A 17,572-nucleotide genomic window follows, 5' to 3' on the forward strand; every position below is an offset into this window, starting at 1 on the left:
AAGGCTTTTGACACAGTCTCTAATGAGGACAAGAACATGTGAGAAGGACTGGCTGGATTTAGAACGGGCTGAATGGGTCACCCAAAGAGCAGTCAATAATGATCCAACATTTGCTTGAAAGGAGATCTGTGGTGGAGAATCCTAGACATATGTATGTGAATCTATATGATTCATCTTTTAAAAGAAATGGCTCAGATAAAGCTTCAGGCATCATACTTAGCAAGTTTAGAACACAAAGGTAAGAGAGATTACTAACCCAAAGTGAGCATTCCAAAAGGTCTTGAATCTTTGGTCTCTAGGCCATGTGTGGCCCTCTAGGTCCTCAAGTATGGACAGTTCAAGTTTGGATTCAGTCAGAGAGCTGCACTTGAGGACCTAGAGGACCACATGTGGCCTCGAGGTTATAGGCCCCCACCCCTGTTAGAACAAGGGACCAAATCTAATGAGATGAAATGTATTAGGTGTAACAATGATATCATGCACTTGAGTTAAAAAACAACAACAATCCAAAGCCATAGGTAAGTATGAGATAAGCGATTGTGGTTGGTGAGTTTGTCTAGAAAAAAATCTGGGGGTCTGCCAGCTCAGTAATAACAATGATCATTCACACAAGGGTTTTTAAGGTAACCAGGCTGTATTGTGAGAGCCCAGAGAGGTAATTCAGTCTTGGGCTGTATTCAGAGAGGCTGCTTCTAGGACTGGCGAGCTAATAATATAGCTCCCTAGTCCAGGGCTGGGGAACCTGAGGCCTCCAGGCCACATATGGTTCTTGGGTGTGGCCCTTTGACCAAGTTCAAGTTTACAGAACAAATCCTTTTAGGGACGGGATTTATTCTGTAAAACTTGGACTCAGTCAAAGGGCTACACTTGAGGACCTAGAGCACCACATGTGGCCTCAAGGCTGAAGGTTCCCCAGCCTTGGACTAGCCCTAGAAGTTAATGAGAAAACTTTCTAGTCCTGGGTGCTGCTTTCTTGACTCCCATGCTGCAGTATTATATGCTGATGAAATAATAAATATAATAAAATATGATATGATATAGGATAGGATTATGGTATGATATGATATGATATGATATAACAAATATAATATAACATATAAATATAAAGCCTTTGGTTACCAATTCTCAGGAATAGTGGCAGAGAAAATTTCTGCTGAGGTGGGGGTTGGACCAGATGGTCTCTGAACTCCCTTCTAACTCTGGATTCTGGGGTTCTCAAAGGCTTAGTGCCAGATGTGAGAACTTAGCTTCTAAGCAAGCTGGGGACAGTTGGGGAAAGGGCAGTGTACACAGCACTGGGCCTGGGGGTCAAGAAAATTTGAATTCAAATCCAGCCGGAGACACTCTCTGTGTGACCCTTGGCAAGTCATTTAACTGCTGTCTGCCTCAATTTCCTCAAATGTAAAATGGGTACAATAACAGCATCTATCTCCCAAAGGGTTGGTTGTAAAGGATTAAAGGAGATATTTGTAAAGGGCTTGGCACAATGCTAGGCTCATAGTAGGTGCTTAATAAATGTTTATTTCCTCCCTAAATGAAGGGAAAAGCAAGGAAACCCCCAGGAACCCAGTCTTGCCCACACACTCAAGTGTTCACCTTTGCTTGATTGCTGCTGCCCCCTGGGGGCCAAAGGGCCTCTTTACACTCCACTGGGCAGGCACAGTAACACCCCAGCAAAGGCTGGGCTTTCCTGAAACATTCCTGTGATCCTTCCTGAGTTAACATTTGTTAAAAAGGACACAGGAGTGATTTCCTCTCCCTTTGTCTTTCCACTAAGCAGCAAGCGTGGTGTACTGCAGTGGACATTGTGTCATATGTGGAACCAGCGAGGTTTGGATTAAAATCCTGTCTTCGAAGCTTAATTTCAGGGTGACGCCCGGACAGATCGCTAACAGTCTCTGAGCTTTAGCTTCTCCATCTGTAAAATGAGGGCTGGGCTAGATGACCTTTGAGGTCCCTTGTATCTCTGACCTGTCATCTGACCTTTTCCTTTTCTGGTCTGTCTGGAAGTGAAAGGAAGAAGGAAGGAGAGGAAACAGGGATGGGGAAGGCAAGAGGGAGATTGTTCCGGGTCTAGGGTCTTTGCTTACAGCATGCATTTGTTTGAGTCACTCGAGGAACAGAGAACCTGAAAAGACTGAGATATGGCAGAAGACCGTTCTGCCCATTTACTGTCTGACTAGCTGACCAGGCAGAATGACAGGCTTGTCTACGTGTGCGTGTTCCACAGTCTCTCTAGGACACTTTCTTTACCCACCATCGCAGCTCCCCCAGAAGGAGGCTCCTCGTCTATCCCAGGCTAGCCTAAAGGGAACTGAGACAAAGCAAGGGAATGCAAAGGTGTTTGGGAGGGAGAGCCCTAGCAGTAATGCAGAGCAGGAAAGGTATCAGACATGTAGAATGGAGTGTTTGATCTGTGTACTGAGGAGAGAGATTCTAGGAGGCCCAGGAAGTGAGGGAGACCATTGTCAGCCAATGCCAAGGCTGATGGAGATGGGGTGGTGTGTGAGGAACAGAGAGGAAGACTGAGAGAGTGGGCTTGGAATCTCAAATGAGGTTCAAGGTCCTGTCTATTTTGCCTCTGATCTCTTTGAATTCTGCTCTCTTTTAGGAGGATAACTAGACTATGATTGGCTTTCTTCTCAACATCTACTATGAGCACACAGTGTGGTCGCTTTTTCACTAGTTGCTGGGGGTGGCAAAGTCAGGGCGTTGGTGGTAATGGTGGTGCCAAAAAAGGGAAGAAGAGAAGGAAGGAAACATCAACAAAATTTCTTTTCAATTTTGATTTTTAAAAAAAGTATGTATAGAAAAGGAGGCAGCTAGATGGCACAGTTGATAAAGCACTGGGCCTGGAATTAGAAAGATTCATCTTCATGAGTTCAAATCCAGCCTCAGATACTTCCTAGCTGGGTGACCCTGGGCAAGTCACTTCACCCTGTTTGCCTCAGTTTCCTCATCTGTAAAATGAGCTGGAGAAGGAAATGGAGAACCACTCCAGTGTCTCTGCCAAGAAGACCCCAAGTAGGGTCAAGGAGAGTCAGACCCAACTGAAAAATGACTCAACAACAAATAGAAGAAGGGATAGACATTTGGAAAGGCGCACAGGCAAGCAGGATAGTGCTGGAACTACAGAATTGAAGTTAGTAAATACTATTTAGTACAGAATAGTACAGAATTCAGAAAGTGTAGTAGAAAGGCTAGAATTTAGGAATACCTAGCTGGGCCAAGCCCGTCTTTGTGTAGATCAATAGTCTTGTTCTTCTAATGTTAAAAAAGAAAGAAGCAAGCTGTAAACAAGGGAAATTTGAAATGTTCTATACAATTTTCTTTTTCTATTTTTTGTATAAAGAAATATCCATGTTTGTTGGTGTTTGTCAAGTTCATAAAGATAAAAAAAAGTGTAGAAAATTCAATTTAAAAATAAAGGAATCCACAGGGGAGGGGGATGTGTAGGTGTGTGGGAAATCCAAGGCCATAAATGTCTGTATACACATGCAAAGTTTGAATAAGAAGCAATTAGAGATTGAGAGTAAGTTAGAGGTATAAGAGGGCAAGTTAACTTAAGATATCAATGCAAGGAGGTGAATTTGACCTCACAGGTATCCCTGAGACTTAATGGGAGATGACCCATGACTGGGATATGGCTCTGAAAGGGCATATATGGCATTTACATTAAAAAATATTTTAATTTCTTTATTTATTTTTAGTATTTAAAGATTTTTAATCAACAATTGTTTTATTTTTAATGATTAGTTTATTTATTATTGTATTATTTTAATTAAAATTATTTAAAATTTTTATTTTAAATCCATTATTGATTTATTTTTAAGCGTTTTCATTTTAAATTTTGAGTTCTAAATTCTATCCCTCTCTCCCACACTCTTCCACACCCAAAGAGGAGGCAAGCAACATGATATCAATTATACATGTGAAATCATGCAAAGCATATTTCCATATTAGCCATATTTTTAAAAAGCAAGAAAAATAAAACGTGAAAATCATACTTCAGTTTGCACTCAGAGTTTATGAGTTCTCTTTTTGGAGGTGGGGAGCATTTTTTCATGAGTCTTTTAGGAATTGTCTTGGGTTACTGTATTGATCAGAGTAGCCAAGTCTTTCCTAATCGATCATCATTACAACACTGCAGTTATTGTGCACAGTGATCTCCTGGTTCTTCTCACTCCCCTTTTGTACCAGTTCATACAGGTCTTGCCATGTTTTTCTGAACCCTCCCCCCTCCCCAACACACACACCATCATTTCTTATAGTACAATGGTATTCCATCACAATCATATGCCCCAACTTGGTCAGCCATTCTCCAGCTGAAGGCATCCCCTGGATTTCCAATTCTTGCCACCACAAAAAGAGCTGCTCTACATATTTTTGTATGTGTAGATGCTTTTCCTTTTTTTTTTTCTATTTATTTTGGGTACAGACCTAGCAGTATTGCTGGGTTAATGGGCATAGTTCTAAATTGTTCTCCAGAATGGAACAATTCACAACTGTATCAATAGTATTTGAGTGTATTATTTTCCCTCCTTCCCTACAGCCGTTGTCATTTCTGATACGTGTGAGATGGTAACTCAGAGTTGTTTAATTAACTTTTATCTGAGCAATTGAGAGCATTTTGGGGTAAGATTATAATTAGCTTTCATTTCTTTTTCTGAAAACTGCCTATTTATATCCTTTAATCATTTGTCAATTAGGAAACGACTTATTTTTATAAATTTGATTCAGTTCATTAATATTGGAGAAACAGGGCCTTTATCAGAGAAACTTGCTGTTAAATTTTTTTACATTATTTCATTGTCTATGGTGTACTGTACTACTCAGTTGTATTGTCCTGTCTGGCTCTTTGTGACTCCAATTGGGATTTTCTTGGCAAAGATAATGGAGCAGTTTGCCATTTCCTTCTTCAGCTCATTTTACAGATGAGGAAACTGAGGCAAACAGGGTTAAATGACTTGTCCAAGGTCACACTTCTAGTGTCTAAGTTTGGATTTGAACTCAGAGTAGCCAAGTCTTTCTTAATCTTGACTCCAGGCCCGGCACTCTATCAGAGCCATCTAGCTGCCCATTGTAATTTCTAGCAAAATGTAGTTTCCCCGATCATCTCTTTTAATTAGTTCTGTTTTTTGTTTTTGCTTTGTTTGAGATCATGATTGCTATTCCCACCTTTATTATTTACTTCAGCTGAAGCATAATAGACTCTGCTCCAGCTCTTTATTTTAACTTTCTGTGTATCCAAGTGTGTCTCTTGTACAACATATTGTTGGAATTTGGCTTTTAATCCATTCTGCTATCTGCTTCTGTTTTGTTGGCTAATTCAGTCCATTCACATTCATTCACAGTTATGATTACTGTGTATTTCTCTCCATCCCATTTCCTTCTGTTTCTTCTTCTTCTCTCAAAGTTGGTTTTGCTTCCCTTCATCCACCCTCCACTTTATTATCCCTCCCCCACATATCTCTTATTCCCTTCCCCTCCTATTTATTTGTTAGGTAAGATAGATAGCTATACCGGACTGAGTGTGTGCATATATTCTTCCCTCTTTGAATCAATTCCAATGAGAGTGAGGTTCAAGCATTGCCCACCACTAACACCCTGTTTTCACTGTAACTGTAAAAGCTCTTCCATGCACACCTCTTTTATGTGAGAAAAATTTCCCCTTCTACCTCTCCCTTCCCCATTCTCCCAGTGCATCCGTCTTTCTCACCCCTTCATTTTTTTTGGATATCATCTCAATACTATTGATTTCCACCCATGGCCTCTGTTTATGCAGAGCCTTCTAACTACTCTAATAATGATAAAGTTCTTAGAAGATACATGTAGCATCTTCTCATATAGGAAGTTTAACTTTACTGAGTCCCTTATGATTACTCTTTCATGCTTAACTTTTTATGTTTCCCTTGAGTCTTGTGTTTGAATGTCACAAACATATTCCTTAAGATCAACAGAATACATATAAAATGCTCTTCTATGGGGATATTGCATATTCTTCATGTGAGGAAATCCAAGGGAAGCAGGTGAGGGAAGAACGTTTGGATAAAGATCAAAGGAGGCAGTAACGGAAGCTATTTTATCATTGGAAGTATTCTACAGACCATCTGTATGGGAAAAGGAAATGGATGGAGAGTTCAGGAAACTGATTACAAGTTGAGTCAGAGATGTAACATCATTGTAAAAGGGGACCAAGTACTGAGACATCTGCTGGAATTCATCTGCCCCAGACTTTTTGGCCTTGCCTTACTGGTAACTTCATTTTTCAAAAGGTAGAGGAAGCAACAAGGAGGAAAGAGTCTTACTAGCAAGAAGGAGCTGACTTCTGAAGGGGAAATGTGAAGACTCTGGGGAAGTGGTCACTCCCTTCTCAACTTTGTGATATTACAGAAGAAAGCTGAAAGGTCCCAATTCTAATGAGAGGCAACTGGGTGGAGTAGGTAGAGATCTGGATTCAGAATCAGGAAGACCTGGGTTTGAATCCTAATTCAGACACTTACTAGCTATGAGACCCTGGATAAGTCATTGACCTCTGGTCTTAATTTCCACATCTCCAAAATGAGTACTTGATGCCATCCAAGGACTCTTCCAGCTCTAAATCTTATGGACATATGTAGCAGCAAGCACCCCAAGCGCGTTCTCAGGGTTTGCAGCTACCACAGGTTCTTGGATCTGCTTTGTTAAAAGAAAGCAACTCAAAATGGGTTAACAAGCTTACTTTAATCAGTCAGACATATATCGTTTACCTTGTTCAGGAGAAAAGGTCAGCACCCTGAACCTCAAAGTATACAGGCATAATTATCAAGACAGAAACATCAAGTAGACAGATTTCCAAACTGTCCAACCATTACATCCATACCCAGTCAACATCTGGGTTTCCACATTCTGGGTTTTTCAAAGCCGGGGTACTCTCAACAATGGCTTCCCAGAATTCAGATCAAATCACAGAACACTTCTCAAAGTGAGTCCCAAAACAAAGCTACACATCAGGGCTTATATAGCTTTCTCCTGGCTCAGAGAATGTAACAACCTTATTGACCCACTGGCCAATCAAAAAGTATCTACTGAAAAACAAGCCTCCCACCCCAGGCTCCAGGTGCACGTTAGCCTAGGGGCAGGGAAGATCTTTAAATCTGCATTTCCATTACAACATATAGACAAAGTAGTTTGGGGAGGGAGGGAGTTAGTGGCTCAGCTCAGGGGCAGGGAGGACAGGGAAGGCTTTAGTAGAATCTTCCAGTCCTTTCAGAGACTGCTCAAATGCAGTTTATCTGGACTTATCAAGGACAGCTTCCTGTTCTCTTACTATCTCTCTATTTCTCTCAGCATTCAATTCCATATTGGCCATGTAAGATAGAGATCGAGAGCTGGGCAGATGGATGGATGGATAGATATGGATGGGTGGGGAGTAAAAGATAGATATGAATGGGTGAGGGGAGAGAGAGAGAGAGAGAGAGAGAGAGAGAGAGAGAGAGAGAGAGAGAGAGAGAGAGCTGAGTGGATGGATAGATAGATAGATAGATAGATAGATAGATAGATAGATAGAGATAGGTGGGGAGATAGAGATAGAGAGAAAAAGACAGATATGAATTGGTGAGGGAAGAGAGACAGAGACAGAGATGAGACAGAGAGATGGGTGAATAGATAGAGCATTTATTAAATACTCACCACATGGCAGGTACTGTGTTAAGCACCAGAGATACAAACCCAAGTAAGCAAATAGTTCCTGCCCTCAAGGAGCTTACATTCTCAAGGACAGACAACACCTCAAGGGGAGATAGAGGGGGGTGGGGGCATATAACATTCACTGTTTCTTGGTTTTGAGATGGTAGCCTGATCATGAGGTGGAGGCCTGGTTCCAGGCAAGGTAATGAAAAGCTTGCCCATCAAACCCAGGGTGTCTCCAGGGCCAGAGGCCAGGGTTTGATTGAGGAGAAGGTGAGGAGGATAAAAGTTTCCTCAGAAGTATTCATTTCGGGGTGGCCAGGTGGTGCAGTGAGTAAGAGTGCCAGCCCCGGCATCAGGAGACCCAGAATCGGTTCTGGCCTCAGATACTTGGCACCCACACAAAATAACTGGCCATGTAACCTTGAGAAAGTTACTTAACCCCAATTGATTTAAAAAAAAAGAAGTCATTTCTCTTTAGAACTTCATTCTTGGCAATTCCCTACCACCCTGTGCTGACTTCCCTATAGAATTTTAATCCATGGGACCATGTGCATTTGCTGTAAGTCCTTTGAAATCTGCATTCACAAAACAGAGGGTACAAGCCAGACCTTCCAGCTTTCTTCTGTAATATCACAAAGTTGAGAAGGGAGTGACCACTTCCCCAGAGTCTTCACATTTCCCCTTCAGAAGTCAGCTCCTTCTTGCTAGTAAGACTCTTTCCTCCTTGTTGCTTCCTTTACCTTTTGAAAAATGAATTTATCAGTAAGGTAAGACCAATTAGAATATAGAATTGCCTATTAGAATGTAAGCTCTTTGAAGGCAGAGACTATTTTTTTTGTAGCTCCAGCGTCTAGCTCACTTCCTGCCACACATTGTTTAATAAATGCTTGTTGGTTGGTTTATTGGTATTATGACATGATTTTTGAAAGATTGTCGGAAATCTTAGAGGTGTTGCAAGGACTGGAGGGAAGCAAATACTGACCTCCCTCCCACCCCCAAAAAGGGAAGGAAGAGAGACTGCAAACTATCTTCTGATTCCTGGCAAATATCTGGGATAAGCTATTAAAGGCATAGGCAATAAATATTTGGAGAAGAAAATGATCCCAAAGAACTAACATGACTCCAGCAAAAACAGGTCCTACCAGCCCAGCTTCATTTCCTTTGGTGACAAGGTTACGTGACTGGCAGAGCAAAGGCATCCCACAGAGGTTGTTTACCTAGATTTTGGCAAAACATTTGATAAGACTTGTGCAGTTCTTGTGGCAAAGACAGAGAAATGTCACCCAGACAACTGTACAGTTAAGTGAATATGACCCAGTCTCAAAGAGTGTCTTAAGGAATTCAATTTCAGCTGGGAAGCAGGTCTCCAGTAGAGTGCCCCAAGGATCTGTGCTTGGCCCTACGCTATTTAAAGTTTTTTGGCAATGACTTTGAAAAAGGCATAGATAGCTTGCTTATCATATCTGCCTATTATCTGTACTTTACTCACAGGGTAATTGTGAGGGCCAAATGAGATTAACATATGTAAAGTATTTTTCAAAACTCAAAGTATGATATAGGTTGTCCCCAAAAAAATCTTAGTGCCATTTAAAGCTATTTAAACTTAAGCAACTTAAGGTACAATAATTTAAAATTGCTTAAAACACAAGTTACTTAAACATAAATAACAAAAGTGACAATAGTTTAAGACTGCACTAAGATTTTTGGGACAGGCTAGAACTTTTATATTACCCAAGTATAGAAGGTGAATCTAACACATTAACTGAAAGGGTCAAGGTCCAATAAGATTATGATGGGCTAAGACATTGGTTCAAATCAAGTAAGATGAAATTAACTAGAGATAAATGTAAAATTTTACAGTTGGGTTCAAAAAGTCAGCTTTCCAAAGATGAGATCAATCCTCAAACATTTACTAAGCACTAGTTTGCATCTGATGTAATTTCTGGTGCTCCCATTTGGTGATTGTAAATTATCTCAATGGTAGGACATTTCATAGTAGAGCTTTATCCCAATGTGTGGTTGAATCCCTGATCTGGATATTGGCCTCAGGATGGTAAGCAGTAGAAAGATGTTCTTTGGTTTGCAGGGCTATGAAAAGGACTCTCTGGGAGTGGGACCTGAGCTGTAGCCCTCTGTTAGAGATGAAGTGAACAGGGAAGTCATAACACTTCCCAAAGAAATAATCATGCTGTCTCCACACTGGGAAGGGGAATCTGGTGTCACGGAAAGCAGACCCTCAGAGCCAAGTCTAGAACCCCAGTCCAGATTCCTTTCCATTGAACCACCCGGGATGAAGACTTCTCACTTCACTTGGTCACCTGGTCTGGGGTCTGAGCCCTTTAATGGTCAAGGAATATTTTTAAAAATTGGCATCTTTTAAAATTCCTGAAATTTTTTGGCATCATCCTCCCCACCCAGAGAAATATCCCCCAGACATTGACTAAAAAAAAAGGAAGAATTTTAAAAATCAGTTCAGTCAAACTAGTTAATATATCAATCTAATCTGAAAGTACATGCTGCCTTCCACACCCCTATAAAGAAGGGAGGGAGGTGCATGCCTTTTCACGTGCCTTCTTTGAGGTCGAGCTTGTTCACTATAATCATCCTGACATCAGTTCCTATTCTTGCTGTTGTTTGTTCCATTTACACAGCATCGTGTATCTTTTTTTTTTTCGGGTTTGCTCTCTTCACACCCTGCATCATCAGTTCAGAAGTCTTCTGATGCTGCTTTGAATTTTCACATTCCATCACATTCATGTGTTGTTTCACCATTCCCCAAACAATGAGAATTTATGAAGTATTTATTACTAAATAATCTCGATTTCTGAATGCATTCCTTGGCCTCATCAACCCAGACAGGCATCCTTGGCAACAAAAAATACAAATGGAAAGAAAAAACCCAGTTCAGCAAAACTATCCAATGCATCCATTGAATCTGGCCCCTCACCCCTGCAGAGGGGGTGGGGGAGACAGCAGTGGAATTCTTAGATTCCATTGGAATTCGAGTTCTTTTGATAGCAGGGACTTTGCTTTTTCTTTGTGCCCTCAATGCTTAGCACAATGCCTGGCACATGGTAAGCACCTAATATCTCTGTGCTGGGTGATTCCTGACCCAAATGACTCCTGCTTGAATCCCCACCTCCTTCTGCTTATGGTGATTAACTTCATCACTTTCAGAACTCCTGAAAGTATTGGAAGGAAACAAGGGACCAGCCTCCCACCTACCCACTCCCAGGCTGAAGGAATGGGGGATGTGTAGTTTGGAGAAGAGAAGACTTGGGGGTGGATGGGTGGGTCTGAGAGTTGGCTTCACATATTGAAGGGCTGTCATGTGAAGAGGAGCAATGGAGGCTAGAAATCTGGAGAGGCAGATTTAAACTTGATCTAAAGAAAAGCTGCCACCAGTTCTCCCCATCCTAAAGGGACATCAGAGGCCATAGAGACCATCTCTACTTCCATTTTACAGATGGGAAAACTGAGGCTGAGGAAGTGACTTGTCTAAGGTCGCACAGGTAGAAAGTGACAGAAGCAGAATTTGCATCCAGGTCCTGATCCAGAGTTCTTTCCACTCTACCACACTGCCTTCCTTACTTGAGATCTTCAAGCCAAGAGTGACAGAATCCTTTGTCAGGGATGTAGGGTTTTTGTTCTGCTAGCATTTGGGCTAGCTGGCTCCTAATGTCCTATGTGGCTCTGGAGTTCCGTGACCCTACTGACCAGTCTCTTTGGGCAGTTCTAAGAGCTACTGGAGGTTGGAGAAAGGAGGCAATGGGGGACCCGATGGGGCTGTGGGCAATGCAGGGTTTTTCTGAGGGTCCTTCTGGCTCTAGGAAATTCTAATCACTTCAGCTTTGGAGAAGAAACTCCTGGCATGAAACTTATGTTGCCAGGACTCCCCCCCCCCAATCATCTTGGGGCTTCCTTTCCCCTGGCCCTTCCCCTACCCTGCCACCCCAGAAGGATGGTGGTGGTGTAGACACAGTAAACGGGCACAGTAGTGGAAATACAGTGTTCATTGAGAATCTCTTCTGTGTCTCCTGCTTTTCTCTGCCAAATCTTCCAGGTCTATGCCCTTCTCCTCCTTCCCTGTAGCTTTTGTCTGGGGGAGAGAACCCTCCCAGCTGACTGGGGTTTGTGCCTTGCCTGAAGAGACTGTCATGCAGCTTCCTTCTGTGGGTCAGTGGGAGCAGCAGGAGGAGCTGGGGGTCCTGGACCCTGAACATCCCCCCAGTCAGGCTTGACCAGTTCTGGGCAAGGCTGTGCCCCTCTTCTGCTTCTCCCAGCCATTATCTGTCATAGTGAAAAGAGCACCGTACATAGGCTCAGAGAAGCTAGGTTACAATCTCACCTCAGACACTCACTACCTGTGTGACCTTGGACGAATCATTTCATCTCCTTGGGCCTCAGTTTTCTCACCTGTAAAATGAAAGGAAACTCCAGCTGGCTGGCTTCTGAGATCCCCTCCTTACAGGAGCTCTCTGCCACTCTGAAGCATCCTTTCCTGCATCTGGTACCTTGGAAACCCTAGGACTGAGGCAGAGTGAGAGCAGGACAGGTGGAGGTGGGTGTCTCATGTCTCATAGCAACCATGGGTCCATGGAAACAGTGCCTTCTCACACAAGGGTATCTATGAAGTCATTCACTGTTCAGGTGGCCAGAAGAGAGCCAGGATGGCAGACACTCTCCAAGTCCGATCTAGCATTCCAGGCATCGTGCTTCAAACAGTAAAGATCTCTGTGTTGGTGAGGCCGGCTCAGGGCTAGGGAGGGAAAGACGTTATCGGGTCCCTCCTCCTACGCCTCCATTCTGCCTTCTCTACAATGGATCCTCTATCATGTGCCTTGTTACCAGGGCTGGTCTTACCCCGTTAGCTCCCTGGGCCTCAGTTTCCTCATCTGTAAAGTAAGGGTGTTAGAATACATGGCCTCCAAACATAGGACAATAGGATTGGAGCCCTATATCTAGAAGGGACCCCAGAGGTCATCTAGGGCAACCCTGTTATTTTGCAGATGAGGAAACAGAGGCCCAGGGAGGTGACTGGTCACATAGATAGCCTTGAGGCATCAGAGATGAGGTTGGAATCCAGTCTCTGACTCCAGAGCCCACTGGACCACACTGCCTCCTTTCACCTCTCCCCTACCAGCTTGTTGGGGTGCACCGTTACAGAGATTTGCCCTTCTAGGGTTAAAGCTTAACCTGCTCCAATATCCCCTTCCATAATGCCATGAATCTGAATCGCAGGGTGGAAAGGGAGGGTTTGAAGGATAGAGAGAGAACCCCAAAGCATCACACAAGGGATGAGGGATGATTAGTCTGGAGAGGAGAAAACTTGGGGCAAGGCTGGATGATTGTCTTCAAAATTTGAAAGATGGAAAGGGGAGTAGTGGGCAGAAGATGTGACAAGGCAGATGCTGACAGTATCAAGACTCTTCTAACAGCTGGTACCCAAAAAAATAAAACCAACTTGATGAGGTAGTTAGCTGTCCGTTGCAGGGGGTTTTACAGCAAAAGCTGGGCACTCCCCCCGCCAGAGATTCTATAGATACAGCACTGGGCAGGAAGTCTACCTGGACCAGGGGTTCTCAGCCTTGTCTGTGTCCTGCACCCCTTTGGTCTGTATCTGGTGAAGCCCATGAACCCATCCCTAAGACTGATGTTTCTAAATGTAACAAAATGAAATTCATGGGAAACACATTGTATTGAAATACAGTTACTGGGGAGGCTAGGTGGCACAGTGAATAAAACACCGGCCCTGGAGTCAGGAGGACCTGAGTTCAAATCCAGCCTCAGACACATAACACACACAAACTAGTCATGTGATCTTGGGCAAGTCACTTAACCCCAATTGTCCTACCTTTCCCCCTCCAAAAAAAGGGCAAAAAATAAAATTAAATGAAATATAGTTATCAAAATATATGTCTTAAAAGGCTCATGGCCCCCTGGATGAAGATCCTCTGGCCTAGATCATGCCTGGTTCCCTTCAGTTCTGAGATGCTTCAGACCTTGGAAAGGGTCCGAATCTGGACCCTGATACCTCCATAGAGTGGAAAGAACCTTGTTCTTGTAGTCAGAAGACCTGAGTTTGAATCATGAATCTGTGCAACATAGTTAACCTTTCCTGGCCTCAGTGTCTTCATCTGCAAAATGTCAAGGCTGGATTGGAGGATCTGACCAAGTTCCCTCCACCTCTAAATCCTAGAACCGAAAGACCTCTGTAGGACTGAGATTATTAGGACTTCTTCTCCATGATGAGGAGGCAGGGCAGCACCAGGCCGCTGGGGAAATGACTCTGGATTTGAAATGAGCAGTCTTGGGTTCCAGTCCTGACCTGTCACTTCCTAACTGTGTGATATTGGGTCTTTCTTAACCTCTCTGGGCTTCAGAGTGTCTATATCTATGCTCCCATGACCCACTTTCTCGAAATAATTCCTTAGGGTGGGCTTGGCCCCATATTGTCATAACCAGTCAAGTCTAGAGGCAGAGTAATAGCTGTTACTTCTATTGCCTTCTCCCAATCTTATTTGAACCTGTGGTTACTTAATTAATTGTGCCTAACTCTCCGTGACCCTGTTTGGGCTTTTCTTGGCAAAGATACTGGAAAAGTTTGCCATCTCCTTCTCCAGATCATTTGACAGATGAGGAAACTGAGTCAGACAGGGTGAAGTGACTTGCCCAGGGTCACCCAGCTAGGAAGTGTCTGAGGCCGGATTTGAGTCTTTGTGATTCCAAGCCAGGTGCTCTATGCACTATGGCGCCACCTAGCGGTCCTCAGCTGTATTCTTCCATCGCCATCCTTGATTCCCAGTCTCCACCACATCCACATCCACTTCTTGGAAGCATCGTGATTATTTGAGACTGGAGCTGTAATGTAATTGGTATAAAGAACTCTCACAGAGGAAAACCTCCCTTTATCAATGTCAATCTTCATCTGCTCTGTTATTTATAGTCCTATGGTCCGGTCCGAGGGCAAAGAGAGATTAGGTGACTTGCCCAGGGTCACAAGTCAGTATGGGTCAAAAGGCAGATCTTGAACTTGGGTCTTCTTACCTATGAATCCAGCCTTTTATCTGCTATTCCATGCTGTCTGTCATTTTTTCATGCTCACATCATATGTGTCCTGATGCAAAAGTAAGTTTTAAAAATGTATCCAATGTAAAATGGAAGCACTTGGATGATATGTGCCTTTGTTCCTTTTCGCCCCTGTGGACATTTGAGAACCTTTAGCCCCAGGGAAGGTCAGAGCTGGGTGGGCCCTTAAAGGCCTTCCAGTCAACTTTTTCTGTGACCCGGTGGTCTGGTGAAGCCTGCTGAGGGCCCCCTTCTAAGAGAAATGCTCAATTTCAGTTGGAGGTCAGTGAAAGGGAAGAGGTAATTTTTTTCCGGTACAAGTTCACCCACCCCCTTAAATCAATCCACTGATCCCTGTGGACCCCAGATTGACATTGTTTCCCAGTCTAGTCCTTTCATTGGATAGAAGAGGCCCAGAGATTCTGGTCATACGGGGCTCTAGGGGCAGACCTAGGGCTCTCTGATCAGGGCCTCCCCGGCCATGCTGGGCAGTGTCTTCTGGAACGAGGTCCCATAGCCCCCTTGCCACAGCCCCACCCTGCCGTGTCCCTGACTCACTAAGGCTGGCTTCTTTTGCCTCTCTCATCCCCTTCAGCTTTTCCAGAACTGGATTCATCTCTACAATTTCCTGCTTCTGAAGATCTTCCTCTTCAACCACTGGGTGTTAGGGCTGGCCCAGGAAGTGGAGAGCTCTGCATGCCTAGCCCCTGCCCCATCCCACTCCTGTCTCTTCTGCCCCCTGAGCTCTGTAGTGAGGGGTCTGGTGACCCTGTGGAGAGCTCTGCTGTTACTGGCTCTCCGCCTGCCTGGCCTGGCCCTCACTCGATTGTTGAACTCTCCCCTCACCTTCTGCCATCTCTGCCAAGCCGCCTGTGGACACCTGGGCTTCTTCTGGGGCCCCTGGAAGAATTTGCTCCATTACTGGCTTCAAAGCTTGCTACTTGGGGTCCTGCTGGTCCTCCTGATCTCTTGGAGGCTCTGCCAGACAGCCCACAGCTTCAGCATCAAGCAGCTGAAGCGACTGGTGAGGACTCAGAGGACTGGACCAGGCCTGGACATAGGGAGTGGACATATCAATGATCAGTAGGGGTGGCTGATGAGGGTGGAACCTGGGGTGGTCAGTGGGGAGTATGGTCAGTCAGGGTGGGCATGTACGGGGTGGGTCTTGATGGGTAACAATAGGTCAGGAGGGCTGAATGTTGGGATGACTTATTTGGAATTGTCACAGTAGGTACTGGAGTGATCAGTATGGGACATGATTGGTAGGAGAGGTAGGGGGCATGAGTATTAGGAATGGTTGGTTAGCTGGAGTGGATGTTGGGGACACAGTAAATAGGAGAAATGAGAGGGTGGTCAAGGAAGAATGATTAATTGGGGAGATCAATAGAGTAAGTGAGCAGGGTCAAATATTGGAATGGTGTGTGGAAGTATGGTCAACAGGAAGGTTAAAGCCATATGGACATTGTAATCAATGGAGGACGTAACCAATTGGAGAGGTCAGGGAATGGTCAATAGCAGCAGTTGTTGGGGGGATGTTGGGAGTGATCAGTGGGAGACATAGTAAATAGAAATGGTCAGAGGTGGTTACTAGGAATGGTTTTCTGGCAGTGGGCATTGATGGGTGATCAATAGAGTAGGTCAGTGTGGGTGAATGTTGGAATGGTTCATGGAGGCATAGTTGATGGGGAGTACTAAATCAGTAAGGATATTAGGACAGTCAATATGGAACATGATTAGTAGAGAGGTAAGGGGGTTGTTGATAATCATGGTTAGCTGGAGTGAATTTTGGAGGTATAGAAACTGGAGAGGTCAGAGGGTGGTCAATAGGAGTGGTTAGTCAGGACTGTGACAGTCAGTGGGCATGGCTGTGAGATAAGTAGGGGTAGAGAGTGGCATGGTCAGGGACTGGTCAGGCAGAGACTGGTCAGTAGGGGTGATTGCTGGAGTGGCCAGTGGAAAATATGGTCCCACTGACCATAGGAGAGGTCAGGAGATGATAAGCAGGTATTGGGGAACTATTGGAGTGATCAGTGGGGATGGATGCCTTGTGGTTACATATCACCTGTTTTAGGCACTTCTGGATAACTGGTTTTCCCTGGAGTTCCTGGGCCTGTTGAGGCAGCTGTACTGGCAGGTGGAAAACACAGCAGCCCTTACCTCTTGGCATTTGGCCTACATAGTTACCTGGGCCACCTGCCTGGTCTCCCACATGCTCCAGGCTGCCTTTGAGCACACAGCCCAAGTGGCCCAGGCCCAAGAAGGAGAGATGGACATGGTGTGGGAGGACAGTACCACGGAACCATTGCTTCCTGAGGAACTCAAAACTTTGGATGAATAAACTGCATTTTGACCTGTCCCCAGGAAGCTGCTTGTTTGGGGCCCCCCTTCTGGGGAGCATCAGCTGGGAGCCAATGAGGTTATATTTCCATAACTGGGAGGGCCTCCATTGAAAACTAACCCTGATGGGGTGGGGTGGCCCCCTCTCTTCCTGATGCCTATAGCATGGATGCCTTTAGCCTGACTACAGAGGCCAAATTAAGCTGGTGTTTCTAAATGGACCCTCATGTTGGTGAGCTGACTGTGTCTCCCAGAGAGCCAGGTGAGACTTATGAGGGCCAGAGAAGGGAGATTTGAACTGCTGGGCTCTGGGGGGAGGATTATCCCCGTGGGTGGTCTTGCTTTTAGTTAGCAGGCTTACTACAGCCTGCTTGAGCTCCCCAGGAGGCAGAGCAGGGATGAGTCTGGGTATTGTAGTCAGTTTCACCTGCGTCCTTGAAAACCCCCGCTTCCTTCCATCATGCCCATTCCCAAGGTCAGTGCACCCTGGTAAATT

At 44.5% G+C, this 17,572-nt stretch overlaps 1 protein-coding gene across 1 annotated transcript; it reads left to right on the forward strand.

Moving 5' to 3' along the window:
* The first annotated feature begins 12,341 nt into the window (after nt 1-12,341).
* TMEM270 (transmembrane protein 270) lies at nt 12,342-17,077 on the forward strand. The gene is made up of 3 exons (XM_069089146.1): nt 12,342-12,413; nt 15,335-15,763; nt 16,811-17,077. The coding sequence occupies exons 1-3, from the start codon at nt 12,342-12,344 to the stop codon at nt 17,075-17,077; spliced, it is 768 nt and encodes a 255-aa protein (XP_068945247.1).
* Nucleotides 17,078-17,572: the final 495 nt, after the last annotated feature.

This window comes from Petaurus breviceps, unplaced genomic scaffold (assembly GCF_028583685.1).
Source record: "Petaurus breviceps papuanus isolate PSGF00001 unplaced genomic scaffold, PetGlider_PUasm1.0 186, whole genome shotgun sequence".
In the NCBI taxonomy this organism is placed as follows: Eukaryota; Metazoa; Chordata; class Mammalia; order Diprotodontia; family Petauridae; genus Petaurus; species Petaurus breviceps.